The sequence below is a fragment of the Chaetodon auriga genome, chromosome 10, assembly GCF_051107435.1.
Source record: "Chaetodon auriga isolate fChaAug3 chromosome 10, fChaAug3.hap1, whole genome shotgun sequence".
Lineage (NCBI taxonomy): Eukaryota > Metazoa > Chordata > Actinopteri > Chaetodontiformes > Chaetodontidae > Chaetodon > Chaetodon auriga.
Window position 1 is genome coordinate 14,448,534 of NC_135083.1, and position 17,948 is coordinate 14,466,481.

General features: G+C 43.2%; 1 protein-coding gene across 6 annotated transcripts in view; it reads right to left on the reverse strand.

Moving 5' to 3' along the window:
- The window catches only part of scn8aa (sodium channel, voltage gated, type VIII, alpha subunit a), a 42,883-nt gene that overhangs the window by 24,567 nt on the left and 368 nt on the right, over positions 1 to 17,948 (reverse strand). For 2 of the 6 annotated variants that reach the window (XM_076742007.1, XM_076742004.1), the window contains exons 1-9: positions 17,520 to 17,916; positions 14,094 to 14,427; positions 9,112 to 9,230; positions 7,188 to 7,277; positions 6,240 to 6,368; positions 5,544 to 5,635; positions 2,188 to 2,409; positions 1,848 to 1,911; positions 1,533 to 1,674 (exon numbers count right to left, since the gene is read on the reverse strand). In XM_076742007.1, coding sequence (XP_076598122.1) covers positions 1,533 to 1,674; positions 1,848 to 1,911; positions 2,188 to 2,409; positions 5,544 to 5,635; positions 6,240 to 6,368; positions 7,188 to 7,277; positions 9,112 to 9,230; positions 14,094 to 14,372 — 1,137 coding nt within the window. In that variant the 5' untranslated portion in view covers positions 14,373 to 14,427; positions 17,520 to 17,916. Of the gene's footprint in view, positions 1 to 1,532; positions 1,675 to 1,847; positions 1,912 to 2,187; positions 2,410 to 5,246; positions 5,339 to 5,543; positions 5,636 to 6,239; positions 6,369 to 7,187; positions 7,278 to 9,111; positions 9,231 to 14,093; positions 14,428 to 17,519; positions 17,917 to 17,948 lie in introns of those variants that run through there. The other 4 variants (XM_076742005.1, XM_076742001.1, XM_076742003.1 and 1 more) reach the window with 3 other exon arrangements.

Consider the following 17,948-nt stretch of genomic DNA (forward strand, 5'->3'; position numbering starts at 1 on the left):
TGGTGGGGAAAAGTGAGCAGGCAGATTGGCCTGATTATGTGTTTCAGGATGGAAAAATCAACTCAAAGATGCGACACAAACACAGCTTTCACAACTATATTTAACATGTCTGTTTCTGGTAGCTCTACCATCATCTCATACTATGATGAATTGACACACAACCATCTCTTCTTGGTCTGCACAGGAATAATCTCACATACTCTGCTCATTAAGGTTCTCAGCAGGAGACCACGGTTGTGTTGTTCATCACTGTGAGCCACAAGATATACATTTTGACCTACTTTGCCTTGCACACGATACCAGCCGGTGTGCAGTCAAGCTATTGCTACAGATTGGGGTGTTAGTAAGGAGCCTTGGCTGCAGAAGCATGACAAAAAAAATGAGAACTTTCTGGAAAATCTTGAAAAAACAGTTTCTTAATGTGTGAACATGATGGCTACCTTCTTTTTAACGCAGGTTTATGACAGGAATTTGATGTTTCCCATTTTCTTTTTTTCGCAGAGGTGTTAAAGAGAGGGACTCAAAACAGGAATGAAAATGTTATTCTCCTTTGGTTCCCCCTCCAAGAGGTAGATTATTGTTTTCAGGGGGCAAAGCAAAATGGAGAGGGCTTCCTGGAAGCGTCAGTTATGAATGTAGTTGACAAGCAGCGCTGGGAAGTGTATATATAACATAAAAGAACACGAACATCTGTCAAAGAACATTGTACATGAGCTCTAAACATGACTGCCTAATCATTATTCTAAAGATACAGTACACCATGGCAGTGAAGAGCCTGCAGCTGGGAGGTATATTTCAAAGAAAGGAACAAAAATAGAGGTGGAACGCTCCCATCAGGTCTCATCTCCCTCATTGGCCATACTGTAATCCTGAGCTGTTAATATTTCATACTTCCTTCCTTCCACTCGGCCTCCTTCTGTGGAGGCAGGAGTGTCTCCACGGGCTTTGCGTGGAACAGGCTGACAGACAGGACAGACGTGGCCTGGCTACAGTGAGCAGATGAGGCCAGTCAAAGTGGGAACGAGGGAAAAAGTCGATGCAGAATGATCCACCATTTTCTGCCTGAGAGGTGGAGTTACAGCAGGCACATTAACTGTGTGCACGAAGACACACACTAGAACAGCTGAGCTTGTATCAGATCAGTCTCTTCTCTCACAGGATAGCTGCTACTATCCCTATTTTGGGTTTGGGTATAACCTACGGTGTGCATCAAACAATGACATTAAAACAGATGACCTTTCTATAATTTTCATTTACAACATGTTGCTCTTCATTATTGATTAATCTGTATGTTTTAGACTAATCAATGAATCATTTAGTCTCTAAAATGTAAAAAAAATAGCATTATAATTGCAAATTTTCATAATTGAGGAGGTGGAACCCAAACATAACTTATTTTGATTTCTTTTCTACTAATCAAATCATCATTTCAGCTCCGCTGCAGGTTCACTGGTCGCTGGCAGTAGTATATCAGAAGTTTTGTGTGCCGTATAGGCCTCCTGTGAAACAACTCATTGACACATCAGCCTTACCAGCATGTAAAGGTTCTCCCAGAAGTCCTGTGTCATGAGTCGGAAGAGGGCCAGGAAGGCCCAGCCGAAGCTGTCAAAGCTGGTGTAGCCGTAGTTTGGATTCCTCCCAGCTTTCATGCATGTGTAGCCCTCCGGGCAGCGGCTGAGGGGTGGAGGAAGAGAGAGACAGAGAGAGAGGGAGAGCAGGGCACCCGGCCCGAAAATGACTCAGCACTATTTACTTATAATGTAATCTGACTTCAGGCAGATAGAAGAGCTACAGCAGGTCTTAGTAGGATCAGCAGCACTTACAGGAGGGCAGAGAAGGCAACTCACCCAGAGTCGGAGCTATTCCCACAGAGAAGAGCATCCAGCTGGCCAGGCAGGAAGTAGAAATTGGCTGAAGATAAAACAAACAGCCATAATGAGTCATTTCACTCACATTCTGTCGCAGCTACAGTTGTTTATTCTGCAACGGTCTGTAAATCCGTTCAGACCAATTTCTGACTTCAGTTTGCACGTGCATTTTCAATTCAGCGCAGTTAATTTCAAAGCAGGTCTTTTTTGTCCATCCAGTGCCAAAGTGACATGTGGTTTTGTCGTTCCAGCATATGGGCTGACTCATACCCCTCGATCGCTGCCAGCTCACCGTTGGTGAAGCCATATCTCTACTTACTGTCGTTCATGATGTACTCGTCCCAGTCAAAGCCCTTGCTGCCGTTGGCCAGGTGGCTCTCGGTGATGTTGATTGGCCAGATCACACACTTGTGGCGCAGGTTGCCCATGAAGAGCTGGAGGCCGATGAGGGCAAAGACGCTCAGGCAGAAGACGGTCAGGATCATCACATCCGAAAGCTTCTTCACTGACTGGATCAGGGCGCCCACAATGGTCTTCAGGCCTGGGGGGCAGCCACGCACACACGTACACAAACCACACAGGTGATGCAGGAGATGTTGATGCCCCTGATATGAATCTTTGGAATGTCTACTTCTAATTGAAATGATTGTTTGTAACCATGACTACTGCTAATATGCTCTTTCAGTGGGAAATATCCAGTTTTGACTGGATCCAGTGGCTACAGTGTACTGCTTTTATATGAACTTTAATTAAACAATTTAAGGAAGTAAATGTTCATTAAATTAGTGGTTTATGAATGTAAAAATACACCTAGATGCTAATATGTGATATTGCAATGACTTCCTGTGTGGAACATCCCAACAAAGGGGGGGAATTTAATTTGAATTAAATTTAAGCCGGAGCAGATTTTTTTTTTTAAATTAGATATAGGTAGTAATACATTTTGGACAAAATTGACAGATTACATACATAACATCTCTAGAAACAAAACAAACAGGAAATATTTAGGAGCCTTCCCACTCTCTTCAGATTTATCCAGACAGAAAACTTTGGGACCAAAATCAAGCCAAAACTCACAATGACTGATATTCTTTCAATTGCCAATTAATGGTTAAGTGAAAAAGAGGGGGAAGACTATAGAAAAGTGAGAGGAAATCCATAAGGAATCGAGCACAGCAGCACAACGAGGGGCCATGAGAAGGACAGAGGCACAGGCAAGGGGCTGGAAACCGCATGCAGGTCATTTAAACTCCAAGGCTGAACGGAGCAATTCAATGCCAGTGCCAGTGTGGGCACTTTCTTGAACTGTCTTGTATAAGGTATCATTAGGAAAGCACTGACTCCCCAAACCGTGACCCTGCAGTCTGTCTCATCCACACCTGCACTAAAGACAGAATCGGTTTACCTTCTGGACATCCACCGGCAGCGTTCGCATGGGCCCACGAGGAATTCAAATGGAAGCAGGAAGACCCACACCCCCCCTTTCTGCTTGTTCTCTACAGGTACAGTGGGCAATACCAGCTCTACACACTGGATCCTCTCCTAAAATATGCTCCAAATTTAGGCGTACACATTCAGACGATCTTAGTTAAAGCTCCATTAGCTTGGCAGAGTCCATTAAGAAAAACAAAGAGCAATGCTTCAGTACACAACAAGATGTCATGGAGCAAATCAAATCAACAAAATATTTTAAAATATCAATTGTAGTAGGGTATTATATTAAAATATCCCCATAATCTGTTTACATTTTCTGAAATGATGCCCTCCACTGCACATGAAATACTGTTAGCTGGGCTAAAGCTACACTAGCTAACTCTTCTCCACACCAGTGCTACAGGCCTTGATGAATTTATAATTAAAGGAATGTTTTGATACTTTGGGAAATATGCTAATTGACTTTCCTATCAGAGAGTAAGATGATAAGATCGATATCACTCTCATGCCTTCAATATAAAGGCCGGAAACAGGGGAAGCAGCTAAACTAGCTTTGTCCAAAGATAACAAAATCAGCACATCTAAAGTTCATTAATCTGTACAAGAACAGTTCACAGTTACCATGATGATGAGAGAATTTCAGGCAGAGGGGGGTTTGTTAGCTCAGGACAGAGCCAGGCTAGCTGTTTCCCCCTGTTTTCAGTCTTTGCGCTAAGCTAAGCTTATCACCTGCTCATGGTAGCTTCATATTTACTGTCCAAGCATGAGAGTGAGACTAATCTCATGTAGCTCTCTGTCAGAAAGCGAACAGGCATATTTCCCAAAATGTCAAACTATTCTTTTAAATCAAAATATGATCCCTTTTCATTTGCACTTAAGGGATTTCCTTTATCATATTTCCAAATGAATGGGTCGTTTAAAAAAGCCATCCATAGTGGTTCTTTTGAGCACGACATCTGTTGTACATCCTCTATCAATAGATAGATAGATGTGCGGTCAGTGTCACTCAAAAAGGTCAAGAGGTCATTCAACCATCCCATCTGCATCCCCAACAATGTGAGCACACCATTTCTTTTTCTGTGTGGTTATATCATTCAAGTAGATCGTAAAAAAAAAAGAAAGAAAGAAAGAAAGAAAGAGGAAAAAAAGAGAAAAAAATCAAACTAAAAAACAAAAGAGGGCAAATCAAACTTTCAATGCCATTTGTCAGCCAAGCTCTTGGTAGGCTAATATTGTAAAAGCAAGTGACTGAAAAGCATCATGCAGCATAAGAGATATGTTCACAAACTAGGCTTGGCAGTCTTCATACATAAGTAATTGGTGTATTCTGTGGGATCTCTCTAAGAGCGATGCCATTTCTGATATGAACTTTGATGTAAAAAAGGTTTGGTTTTGATCCCAAAGAGATGGGATCCTCTCTGTCCAATTCAATCACCAGTTTACAACTAGTGCAACAAGATCAGTGATCTTTTAATTTCACTTGCATGTTCATTTCAGTAATAGATGGATTTCTGGTCAATTTTGAGAAGCCATGATTAACTGATAAATACCATGCATTATCTGCTTTTTTCCTAGAATGAGAATATTCTATCCACAATTTCCTTTGCTACACAACAGGGCACTTACGTATTCAAAAAGGTGGTGAGAGGAGTGAGTTAAAGCTATTTCTGAAGAGAAACACAGCTGCCTTGGAAACAAGCCTCATAATGAGAGTACTACTGGGGCAGAAGAGAGTGCAGACACTTTAGAGGGCCCTAGAGGAGACTGCAAAGCCTATCAAAAATGTATTAGTACCATTTTTGATAATTTTGGAGGAAAAATAAATCAAAAAATGGTTGTCTCCAATTCTTTTGTCGTTGCTTAAATCATAATCGGACTCATAATAATAGTGAGTAGAAAAGAAAGGGTGAGAGGATCAGCCTTAGTGTTTAAACTGAGTCTCACCTGGAATGACAGAGATAGTTTTCAATGCTCGGAGAACTCTGAACGTTCTCAGCGCAGATACATTGCCCAGGTCCACAAACTCTGTTATATATCTGAAATAGGGGAAGGATCACACACAGAACAAACACGATGACAAATACCACACACGCCAAGAGCACAACACCACCGAACCAGGAGGAAACGACGCCACTCACAGAGCCTGTCCACTGAGGAGAAGGGTGGAAGGTAAAAGGAAAGAAAGACACACACACCTAACACCGACCCCGCCCCACCGTCCCCCGCCCCATCCTGTCTTACCTGGAATTACAGAAATAGTTTTCAATGCCCTCAACACCCTGAACGTGCGCAGAGCTGAGACATTGCCTAGGTTTACAAACTCTGTTATATACCTGCAGGATCAAACCACAGTTACAACAGCTTGTTATTTACATGCAGATATGAGATGAAAAGTTAAATCCACACACAGACGAGCTATGTGACAGCTCTACAAACAATGAGGATGTATTTTGCATGGTGCTGATCATTTGTGGGTATGTGTTGGCTCATGTAGAGGCAGGTAAATGTGTAGTATAAAGTACTGGGTGGCATGTAGTCAATGGAGGGATACTGCGCCTTAAATTGAATGCCGCAGACTCCAGCAGATTGAGAGAGAAAAGGTGAATGAGGGGGAGCGTTAGATGACAAGAGGAAGATAAATCGGATGAATGGGACTGAGGTGTGGGTGTTTTCAGGGAGGCCGCAGAGTGTCGGATGGAAACCTTCACTTCCCAAAGAGACAGACCAGAGAAATCTCAGATCAATGGAGGAAACACAGGAGATGGGTTATCAGACAGAAAGAAACAAAAGAGTAAGAAAAAAAGATGAACAATCATCTGTTGACCGAAAGCTCACTCTCTGAACCCACCCTCTTTAACAAGCTAACATGGTAGCATTTGTACATATGATTTCACTTCATCATTCATTGATGGTCTGAGTTAGAAGAAAAATACTTACGCCATCGAAATGACCATGAAATCCAGCCAGTTCCATGGATCTCTAAGGAATGTAAACCCGTCTATACAGAACCCTCGCGCAGTGATTTTTACAAGAGACTCAAATGTATAAATTCCTGTGAAGGTGTACCTGAAAGACAAAAAGCGTTGACAGAATCAGTTCACCAGGCTGGATCAAAGCTCTCTCATATCTACAAGTCTGCACCCTTGTTTGCTGTTAAAACACCCAGGAAATGACAAAGTGGAGTCTAGGGCACAGGGATGATAAAGTCAGACAAATTGTTATATATATTACATTGTTTTTAGCCAAGCAGAAGAGATATGGGGTTAGCTGTTAGCCAGCCCCAGTTTGTGCTCCTCCTGTCTTACTGTTACTTTTGAGTCACAGAGCTAGCCAAGCATCTGATTTTCTGAAAAATAAATCCATAGTGATCTTATATTTGAGAGTCTCCAGCCATGCTAGCAACCTAGCAAGGATCTACTTAGGCACAACGCTGCTTTGAGCTAAACACTAACATCAAACTGCTAACATGCGCACAGTGTTAACACCAAGCATAGTGTTTACAATGTTCACTATCTTAGCTGAGTGTGTTAGCATGCTAACATTTGCTAATTAGCACTAAATACAAAGTGCAGTTGAGGCTAATGGGAACATCATTAGTTTTGCTGGTATCTAATATAAACAGAGTCCCAACTATTTTTACTGTCTAGTGGACAAAATATTTTTGTATTTATATATTTAGATTTTTTTTCCATCCAGGTGGCTGGAAGAGTTTTGAGGATTCAGGAACAGCAGTAAGTTTTGTTTCTTCTCTTTTCAAAGATGGCCAGGTATTTATGTTTTGCTTAGCTCTATGCTCCAATGTAACAGTAATACAAATGCACAAACCTTGGCTAGCAGTTAGCATGCATTTATACGACTGAGAGAATATATTAAATGTGTACTTACTCTACTTGTTTTGACCACTCGGGAGGATCACTAAAGGTCATGAATATACAGTTGGTCAAAATAGTACACATAATGATCATGCTGAAAAGAGTGAGGAGCAGGTTAAGGAAAATATGGATCATAGAGACACTCAACAACACTGCAAACCTCATCAGCCTCATTAGAAATATTCAACATAGTGATTAAAAACACACAGTTCCTATAGTATGCACCTAATGTGACTTTTGTGGTCTGGTCGACAAGACCTAAAACCTACTCATAGCACTTAACAGGAGGTGGTTACGTGTGCTCCCTACCACAAAAGCCATTATTTTCCCCATGAAATATTTAAATGGCATATATTTAGTGGAAATACAATGGCATGACCAAAACAATGGCGTGTTTTCAAAGCTGCATAGGATTCAGGGCAAACCTCAGCATTAGCTTTAAATGCAGCCTCGGGTCAGTAATAGCTGTGGCTTCTGGCTAAGAATGGGAGGAAATTGGTTAAATGTAGGGGCAGAGCAATAATCAATATTGATGTGTTCATTGTTCAGAATAGTTTTAGTTGCTGTTACCAGGATTGCTGTATCTGACAACAGGGGAAAGGCCAACGCTGCACACTGCAAACAAACATACATTTATCACAGTGGAAGGTGGAGAAAGCAAAAACGCTGTTAACAGAACCTTTTTTCACAATCTCATCACCACATTATTCCATCTTTGTTTGTTTGTTTGTTTTAAATTAAATAAAACAAAATTGCTGCTTATGATTTCATTTTTTTTAAGATTTTTGTATAATTTCGGGAATTAATCTCATATTTCCATACACTGAGATAATTTCAGATTAAACATCATTATGTTAATATTCAAAGACGGTGAAACATTAAATACATTTTCCACGCTCTCTTCCTGTGTCCCTGTTACTTGTTTTGTTATCTCTTGATCTATGTCAAACACACAGAACGCTAAAAAAAAAAACATCATTTGGAGTATCCTTATATTAAAATCCCTCTCTTCTCCCTCTGCCTCTCTCTCTATCCAGTCAAGTATCATTTGAGACAAAGAGCTAACCCAGCACATCACATAAAACCGCACTTGACCATTAGCTTGTGGGTCACAGTTGCCAGGAGAGGAAAATCACAGTCGGAGGCTTGAGGCTAAATTAGCTAGCGGAACACATCCAAATCTCCAATTCATCTGTTGGCATTCGAGTTGCATTGTGGGTAATGTAGGTGCCAGGTTTTAACAAGGAAGTTGATTTTAAAATGCCTATTATGAGTCTGGCGTTATAGAATTACTACAGGAAGCTCACTGAAGTACTCATTCAGAGCTGTCTGGTACAGGTCTGTGTGCTGTAGTTGTTGGTAAAACATATTGGAATTATAGCCAGTGGACAGTTGCTGGATGGGTTCTAGTATCAGACAGGGACCAGTTTCAATGTCATTTTCCCCATGTGGTAACTCATTAAGAGGATTAAAACTACTTTATGGAAATACTGCTTTGGTCCGCTGCAGCCTGTCGTCTAAATCCGATGTCTTGAACCTTTACTTGACACCTCTCTACACAAACAGGGGTACAACCTTCAAATCTTCAGCCTGGGTACTGAGACGGATGACGCAGCATTAAACCATATTAGGCTTATTTAGGAGATCTCGCCTGGCTCACTGTTAAGGATGACTCATCATTTGTGCTAGCCTTCCTTGACAACGACAAAATGGCTACTGCATGCTCTCCCATTTATGAAAATCATCATTTTGTGAAATCTGACATGCTATTAGTTGCCACTGTAACATACCAATTGTCTGTTTCCTGTCCTGCAGTTAAAGTGACAGAAAACATCAATAGCAGTACGAGCAGAAAGACAGAACATATCATCATGAATAATACACATGAACAGGAAAGCCTTTTGTCTCTGCTGTGAAGACACCATTTCAAAGGATATGAATGTATCAAAATTTTAATAGCTATTCGCCTAACCAGATTAAAAGGACTTATGAAGTACAAGGCAGGTGTGGCACTAAAACGGAAGATTGTCTTCCCTTTATTTAGCACTATAAATGTCTGTGGAGAGAAGAAACAGAGAGAGAGAGAGAGAGATCAGTTCACAATCAGAATAAAACACACATTATTTCAGCAAATGCACTAAAGATCATTGAAAACATTTACCAAAAGCAAATGAATTTCATGTACTGTGAGTGTGTTCTCTGCATACATACAGTGTGTCTCAGTATACATCAATCATATATGTAGATAACATATTAAAGACAATATGTGCATTTGCTCAGAAAGGAGCGAGTTTCTGTCACATTCGGTGAACTGCAACACATTTGGAACAGAGTGAAAATGGCTGCCAGGATGTTTCTCATGTTGGTATGTTGTCCCAGTCACTGAGTGCCGTCCTGCACATTGTGGCTTTGATGGTTCCAAGGGAAGGAAACAAGAAAAGCTGCGAGGGGCGGGCAACCCTCTTCCTCTGGATAACCTCATAATTGTTTAAATAAAATATGGCGATTTGCATGAAACTTTAATGAGACTCTGTGCATTTGCACAAGTGATATGGGCCCTTGTGCTTTTAACAAGGCATCCCTCACTACATTAAGCCCTGCAGAGCGACTGGCTCGGTGCTGAAGCCTGGAGACAGCGGAGTCAGATGGGAGGAAGAGGAAGAATGGGAGGGGCAGCATACAGTAAGAGACCTCATGGTGTCACATGATGACTGCATGTAATCTGTGTGCTTGCTACCGAAATGAAGTGCATGTGTAAAATGTTGTTAACAACAAACGTAAACATCTCAAGGAGGGCCGCGGAGCCGAAACGAAGAGCGCTTCTGCTGGGAGGACGAGACACAGTTCTGTCACATGACCTCCATGATATTAATTTGACTGAGATCTGCAGACAACTGAGAACAGGCCAGCACAGTTAAACATGATTAGATAATCTTACTCCCGACTTACTATTATGGGTCAGAGCAGCAGCCTCTCTCCTGAGTGTGAATACTCTCATACATATATACTGTAAACATTCCCAGGCAGTGCTATGGTCAGCCATAATGACACCCACGGAAACATCCCAGTTGCTGGTAGCATGACATCTATGTTAAATACAACTATCACACACGTATGTGGTGAGTATATGCATGACCAACACACATGAACAAATACACAAGCACACAACTGAATTGACATGTGCACACAATCCAGCACGTGAAAAGCTCAAAAATGAGCAACCAAGGCTGTCATCCACCATCACGCGCGCGCACACACACACACACACTCGTATGACTCGTATGTAGTCTTTTTTTTTTGTAACGCATGACTAAACTTCTGCAAAGCTACTGAAAATTTCATAATCCAGAGCTGAGCAAAGAGGAGAGGAAAGGCAGAAAACAGGGGAGATGGAGAGCGAGTGAAGCAGGCAGGCAGGCAGCAGCAGGCTGAGGGGAAGCAGGGCAGAGGGAGCCAGAGCGAGGGAGCTGGGCAGAAGATGGAGAGGAGGAGGAGGGGAGGGGAGGGGGGGATGGGTGGGAGAGAGAGAGTGGCTTCAACACAGAAGCTCGAGCCATCAGGCGGGGCTGCAGCATCTGCATCCGTGGGGGCAGCAGCAGCCATTCAAAGAGCCCCCTTCTGTCAGCCCTTGTGGTAAATGGTAAATGAGACTGCGATTTATGGGTCCTTAAGCCAGGGAGCCTCACATTAACACACACAAACACAGCCATGGTGTGGGGCCCAGCTGCCACGCTAGGTGCTAGCCTGCTCGTGTATTCCTCGTCAAGCCTTCCCTGTTACTGCCATTTTACATCCAAAGAAATATGTTTGCATTCTTAACGGAAAACCTGGTATCTTTGTGGGAAAGACGATTTTCTATGAAGACACGCTGACATGTTCCTCACATCAATGTCTGTCTGTGACTTTTGAGATAAGATCACTGTTAAGTTTTAATCCAGACAAAGGAAGAGCAGATGTTGCTTATTCTCTGATACACGTCCAGGTGTGGTGGAGGAAAGCGTTTATTTCCCTAATAGGGCAGATTTTACTCCATATAAAACATATTAGAATATCTCAAGAAGCTCTGTCCTATTTCTGAGAAAAATAGCGCATTTCTTGCACCTTCAGGTCTTCCCCAGTAGAACACATTTCAGTGAGCCTGGCTGCAGCCAGAAGGAGAGCAAGTGTGCTCATGCATCCTTGCACATGTCGTCCATTTCGTCCCTGTCCTCACTTCCTCTCTCTTTCACTCCCTCCCTCCCTCCCTCCCTGCCTCCCTCCGTCTCTCTATCTCTCTCCCCCTCTCCTTGAAAATGATCTGTTTCACCGGCCTTGTACATTGACACCGAGCTTGACGTGGCCTGGCTCGGCTCAGCATGTCACAGCCCTCTTCCAGCCGTCAGCGTAGCAGGGAGGGCTGGATGCTGCGTCATCGCCCAGCCAGCCCTCTGTCTCAGCTATGACACTATCTAAAAGGGCCACAAAATTTGTGACGAAGAAGATGAACTGTTGTCCTTTACGGTTATTTCTCCACAACCCTCCCCCTCCTCACCTCCTCCCTGTGAGGAATGTATCCAGAACCGGCCTGCTGTCACGCAGTGACAAAGACATACAGAGCAACGCTCTCCCATCAAGGTCACCACCTGATCTGACGTCACGGCTGCTCGAGCTGTCAGATCCAAAGCAGCATCGGCTCCCTTTGGTATTAGAAGGAGACTAGATCGAGGGCCATAATTAGATTTGCCTGAAGCTGAGAGGTGACAGGGCTGCCGGCAGAGGCAGGCACTGAGAAGCTTGCACAACTTGCATGCATCTGTGACAGTAATGCATGGACGGATCCATTGGAGTGATTGGATCCATCGACAGTCCCATGTATCACCGGACATGTTTGTCACGTGTCATCCGAATCGTGTCTCCTCCTTGTGCACTGGACTGGTGTGTTACATAACAGTCAGCGTGCACTGTGTAAAGACAGAGAGGTATGAGACAGACGGAGAGACAGGAACATGGAGACAGATACCGTGCACCTAAATGCGCACACACACACACACAATATCTGAAGAAATCTGTTCAGGTAATAATGACGACTACTGAGGTTATCACAAGCTTGTCATTCTCAGGTCGGGCTTGCTGTATTTGAAGGTATGAAAGTGCAGCAGCATTTAAAAGGATTTGTGATTGGAGGAGACCATTTTGAATAAAAATGCCAATTTCGTTACATAATTCTTTGTTTAAAAATAGACAACAAATGGCGTTACCATGGCAGAAGATTTCAGCCTCAGCGCTGCTCAGTCCTGTTTATAAACACGGCAGCATTCGACTGACCTCAGTACACTCTGCATCTCGATTAATGCTTCAGTAAAGACGGCCATTTTATGATAAACTATTCTTGCTTCTCTTTAAAGTAACACGCAGGTTCACACAATAAAACACAGACAAAAGCCACAGTGCGCAGACGGCTCAGATTTTCCAACATGGCTTCACATTTCAAGGAAGTTTTTAACTTTCCTGAGCCTTCACTTCACTCTCTATCAAGATCTGCCACTAATGGCTTTTATATCTTTTATTACTTTTATTCAGAGGCTGATTAGTCCAACAAGAGCAAGACAGTCCTCTGAAATAAACAGTCTCCTTCAAGAGTGTTGGTTGACAGGTACACATGATGGGGACATTCAGAGACTCTCAAGGTCACCCAGCCGTCCTCACACTGAGCGTCAGACATGACAGAAACCCCAGAGAGACACGTGTCTCTTCTAAGACAACCAGAGTCCTCTCCTGCTGCTGCTGCTGCTGCTTTTCTCTCCTGCTACAGATTAATTTTTGAACAATTAGAAAAGTCTGTCATGTGGAACAACAGTCTTTCAACAGTTACTGCTTCTGACCTTTTCCCCAAAGCCCTGCGAGCACATCGAAGATACGGCAACGGCCCACTCAGCGGCTCGAGAGCTCGACTCTCACACTCCCCAAAGGTCTTTGAGGGGGAAAACATAATTGCATTCTGCAACCTAATCTCGGAATTAAAATAACTGTAAACACAGCACACCTGGAAGCCAACCATCACAAACCACACAGCGCCTCTGCTTTGTCTGCGTATATTCCAGTCGTAATGTGTGACTCATCTTGACATCATGAGGCAACTCATCGACTGAACATTATGTGAAATATTAATATGCATGTTTGGGCTCAGCTGACATACGGGAGCACTTGTCTGTCTAGGCAGTAAAGGTGGCGTATGTAATGAACAATTAAGGGGGGAAAAAATATGTTGCTGTTGCAGTCATGTTTAAATCACAATCATCTTGAGCTTAAAATGTTCTGCATACTGTGCTCATTGCCCATGAGGATGTCACACAATCCGCCTGTTTGAAACACAAACTAACACTGCTATCAAAATTAAAGTGTTCAAAACAGGTTACAATCGCAGAACAGGCCCGACACAAGAGATGTGATGTGATGCAATGTAATCATATTCTGACTGTTTGGTTCAAAGTACACTCATCATCTGAGATTTTGGACACCTCAGGTTGAGGGACAAATACCATTCATGTATAGGGCTGGGTATCGTTTGATGTTTTGTGCCACCAGTGCCAGTAAAGGAAGTTTCATGACATATACCCAATGCTTATGCTGGGATGAAAACAGTTTTTTCAGGGAACAAAAGAAGCCAGTGTTAAATGTTGTCCAAACACAAGCTGCTGTGCAAGAGCTGGTCACATTTTAAATTACATCAGGCACTATCTGATCAAGGACTAAGCAAATAAGACTTTGAATCTGACCAGAGACACAGACACATTTTGGATGATAGGAGGTATTGAGGTTTGATACCCAGCCCTGGTCAGAAACATCCTTTTGCTCAAAATTGAGTTGATAACATGGTTATGTGTGTGTGTGTGTGTGTGTGTGTGTGTGTGTGTGTGTGCGTGCATCTTTGGAAACTCACTTTCTGAGAATTCAGGTAGTATGGGTCCAGGTCCTCCAGTGGTACCGCCACCATTCCTGCAGGGATGTCCCCATAGATGTAGGGCAGACTCTTCCCAGCCTCCAGGTCGCTGTTGGGCTTGGGCTTGTTCTCGTCATCATCGTCGCGGTAGCTGCTGTCCTGCTTCGGTGGCTTCTTGTTCTTCTCCTCATTGATGCGCTGCTCAAGTATCGCCAAAGATTCCACAGTAAACTTCTTGAAGCTATCAGGTCCTGGCGGTGCAATAAGGGGTGCAGCCATGTTTTCATCCTGCAGCTACTTGGTCTTTAGGTTTGTACCATCCACAGTAGTAGCTCTGCAGGAGGAGCAAGCCGGGAAGAATGGTCAGCAAAACTTCAGCAGAACTTTTTTTTCTAAAGACCATCCATCTGGCATGTTGAGCAAGTGAACACCATCTGCTCTTTGTTAAAAAAAAAATAACATTTTCAGCTGTAAAATGTGACTTTTCAGTAGTGATAATGATTCCATTGTGAACAGGAAGAGGTTTGGAACAAGTGTATAAGGTCACAAACGCCCAGATGCATTCATGTTTACGCACACACAGATTTGGTTATGTAGTCGTGACAATAAGCTAAAACTACAACAACAAACGCAAAATATTTGATCCTGCTGCTGCCAGAATAGAACAGAAAAAATGGCTGTAGAAAGCATGACGTGCTACAAAGATGGCTACATGTATTCTGCATCCTTGACACATTATTTATTTACAGTTTCCATTTTACAAACCTCTGGTTTTACTTGATCCAAATGAGTGTAAATAAGAACAAGCCTGATTTTAAAGGTAACCGGATACACCTGGATCATGTTCTCTACAATGTTTGGACATTTGTTAATCCACATTCAGGAAGTGCTGAGATGTTTAACAGCTCATGAGATGCAGGAATGTTTACTTCAAGCAATATCTCGGCTGTCTCTTCACACTCACTGCCCTTGCATAAGTCTTCATAATATTTTGCCACTCGTTATCAGTAGCTATAAGGTATAAACAGATACAGTTTACCTTGTGCAGCATCTTTTCCATTCCATCAACTTACAAAAGTCAAGAAAACCAAAAATAGATGATGTCATTCATGTACTTACAATAGCAGATGGCTGCCACAACCTAAAAGCCACAGTAATTATATTAAGGGTGCCTTTAATGATATTAGGATATTAGGCTCGGTTGTGCTACACTCTCTCCCTCCCGATGCCTTCATCTCAGTTAAGGAGAAAAGATGAACAGAAACAGGAACAGACTTGTGTTCAGCACTGGAGCAGAAACAAAACAACGATACAGCAAACACAAACGCAGTCACACATTCTGTCCCTTTAAACTCGCTCTGTGGCTGGTTAACATCAGCACGGTAGTTAGGCTTACGGTTCTACTGAGGCGATGGCGAGCGGAGCCTCAGCTACCAAAGGCGGGCTGGTTCTGTATTTCCCCTTCAGAAATATCACCAAATGTGCATACATGAAAGTGTTTTTGCAGCTTTTCATTATTTTTGACTTAAAATATTATAAAGAAAGAGAATTCTTATAATACACGCCATCAGGTTTAATGCTCTCACGTGTATTTGTATGCTCATTTACAGAGGCTGATGAGTTATATTAGATTTAAGGATTCTATGATGTTTCTGTTGTAATTTAATGTTTCTCATAGCCATATTTTCTTCATTGCTAAGTATTGTTATTATATATATTAATTGACATATCTGAGATGCATTTTTTGTCAATTATGCCAAGCTTTATGTTCAGGCTTACAGTATAAAAGTATGTGAGCCAATATATTCCCCCAATTTTGGGACCAAGTTCTAGATCCTGCATTTAAACTCTGACAAGAAAGCCGACAAACCCATTCAAGAATTTGACCCCTTAGCAGCTGAATGACTCAGTGGAGCCTTTTTCCCAAAACACTTAGGACGTAAAAAAGGTATGACGGTTCCATGACTGCTCAAGCTGCAGGACATTTCAGGGTCAATACGGGAATGAGAGGCAGAGCTGGAGGGAAGAGGAGGGGGCTGAGGAAAGAGGGAACACAGCCACACCTGAGCCGAGACACTGGGGGTGTTTTGTGGCACAATTTCAACACTTCACCGTTAACCCCACTGTCATCACACACACACACGCGCGCAAACCTTTTGTTTTCCAGGCAAAACTGGTGGAGGGAAAGGTGGATGCAGCCTAAACCAGGAGAACACCACGTCGACCATATCTGAATCACAGGGCCTGTCACTTCCCCTCTTGCATAACACAGTCTAATTAAAAACGCTCGACAGCAAAGACTCGACTCTATCTGCTCTGAGAGGAGGGGGAAAACACATGAAAACACGCAGCCTGTGAGCCAAGACGTCTGTTTTAAAATGGACCCCGGAACCTCGCAGTCACCGAGCCTTCTGCTGCTCTGCTGGCGCTGTCCGCTTCAGCACCGCACGAGCGCACACGCGCGCGCACACACACACACACAGAGACACACACACGCACGAATGCATACGTGCAGGGTGGAAAGAGAACGAAAATCATAACGGATCTGTCTGCAGAAATGGTTTCGCTTGCACACCAGGCCTCCTTGCTGGGCTCTCTCCTCGACGCCTGCAGGCCTGCAGTTTATCCTTCAGTTCCCTTCAATGTTATTAGGATAAGTCATGATGCCAACACTCGTCTTGTTGTGTCTCAGGTTTGTGGGTTGCAAATCGCTTCCATCCAGGCTTGGCCACGCACTCGTTTTCACGGAGAAAACAGGCCCATATAGAGCAGCTTTCTCAGTCATTTTCTCATTTTTTCCAGAGACGCGGTCAGAAACGAAGGCTTGTTTACTCAACCTGTTAATTAAGGAGGGCCTGTAGACACCATTATGTGCGTTACGTGGATAGAAAAGTCCTGCTCAGCCACAGAGAGAGGCAGGAGGTTGTATATTGCGCAGAGAAGTGGCCCCGCTACAACCAAATTGGCCAAAGCACTACTGCTGCAGTGGGTGGTTTGTATGTGGAAAATGTCACGCTGGTAAACGCAACCATGGATTTATCAAAGTCACAAGTGTGATGTCGATGTATGACATTAAACTAAAGCAATACGTGCCAGGTTTTTCAGCAGAAAGCCAAACACGGTTGAATTTTTTTTTCTTTTTTTCCGGGAAAATTCTGTGCGTTTTTGCGCGTTGCCTTGAAGGATCTGCACCACACCCGTGAAGCCATGTCGGCTGCCAAATCAATAAGGGCTCTATCTGTGCACAAGATAGCCCGGAGTATGAAGCTAGACAGCGGAATAAAACAAACACACAGGCTGCGATATGAGATGAAACACAAGAAATAAGACGATTAGAGAGCAGTTTTGATGCTGCCACACCAAAATCACCTGGAGGAACGTGCATTTCTTGGCTACTGATGATAGGAGGAGGATCAGGCTACTCACATAGCATCAGCCCCTTTTCCGAAGCCGTATGGTGTTTCAAGTGTGTCATCCTGCAGTCCAGATGGTAAACAAAAGCAAAAATACAGACTAAAATTTAGCAAAAATCGTTAGTTTTTTAGGCGTTTTTAGGGGCTGGAGCAGTCAGACGGCGCCCTACCTGAAGCCTACCCTACGAGGCATTTTCTCTCTCAAAGGTCTAATCAGTGCCTCGGATGCTCGACGAAATAGTTAATCCGATAAATTCCTCGCGATCGACATCAATTGATTGATAATCTCTTCTTTCTTTCCCTTTCCCTGCTCTGGTCCAGCCGATGGACGCTCAGCAAACGCAGACACCCTCTTCCATCCCGCTCCAAAAAAAAAAAGATGCGGGGCAGTGTGCAGCTCTGCGACATTTACGCAAGGATACCGACAGAGAGGAAAATCTGC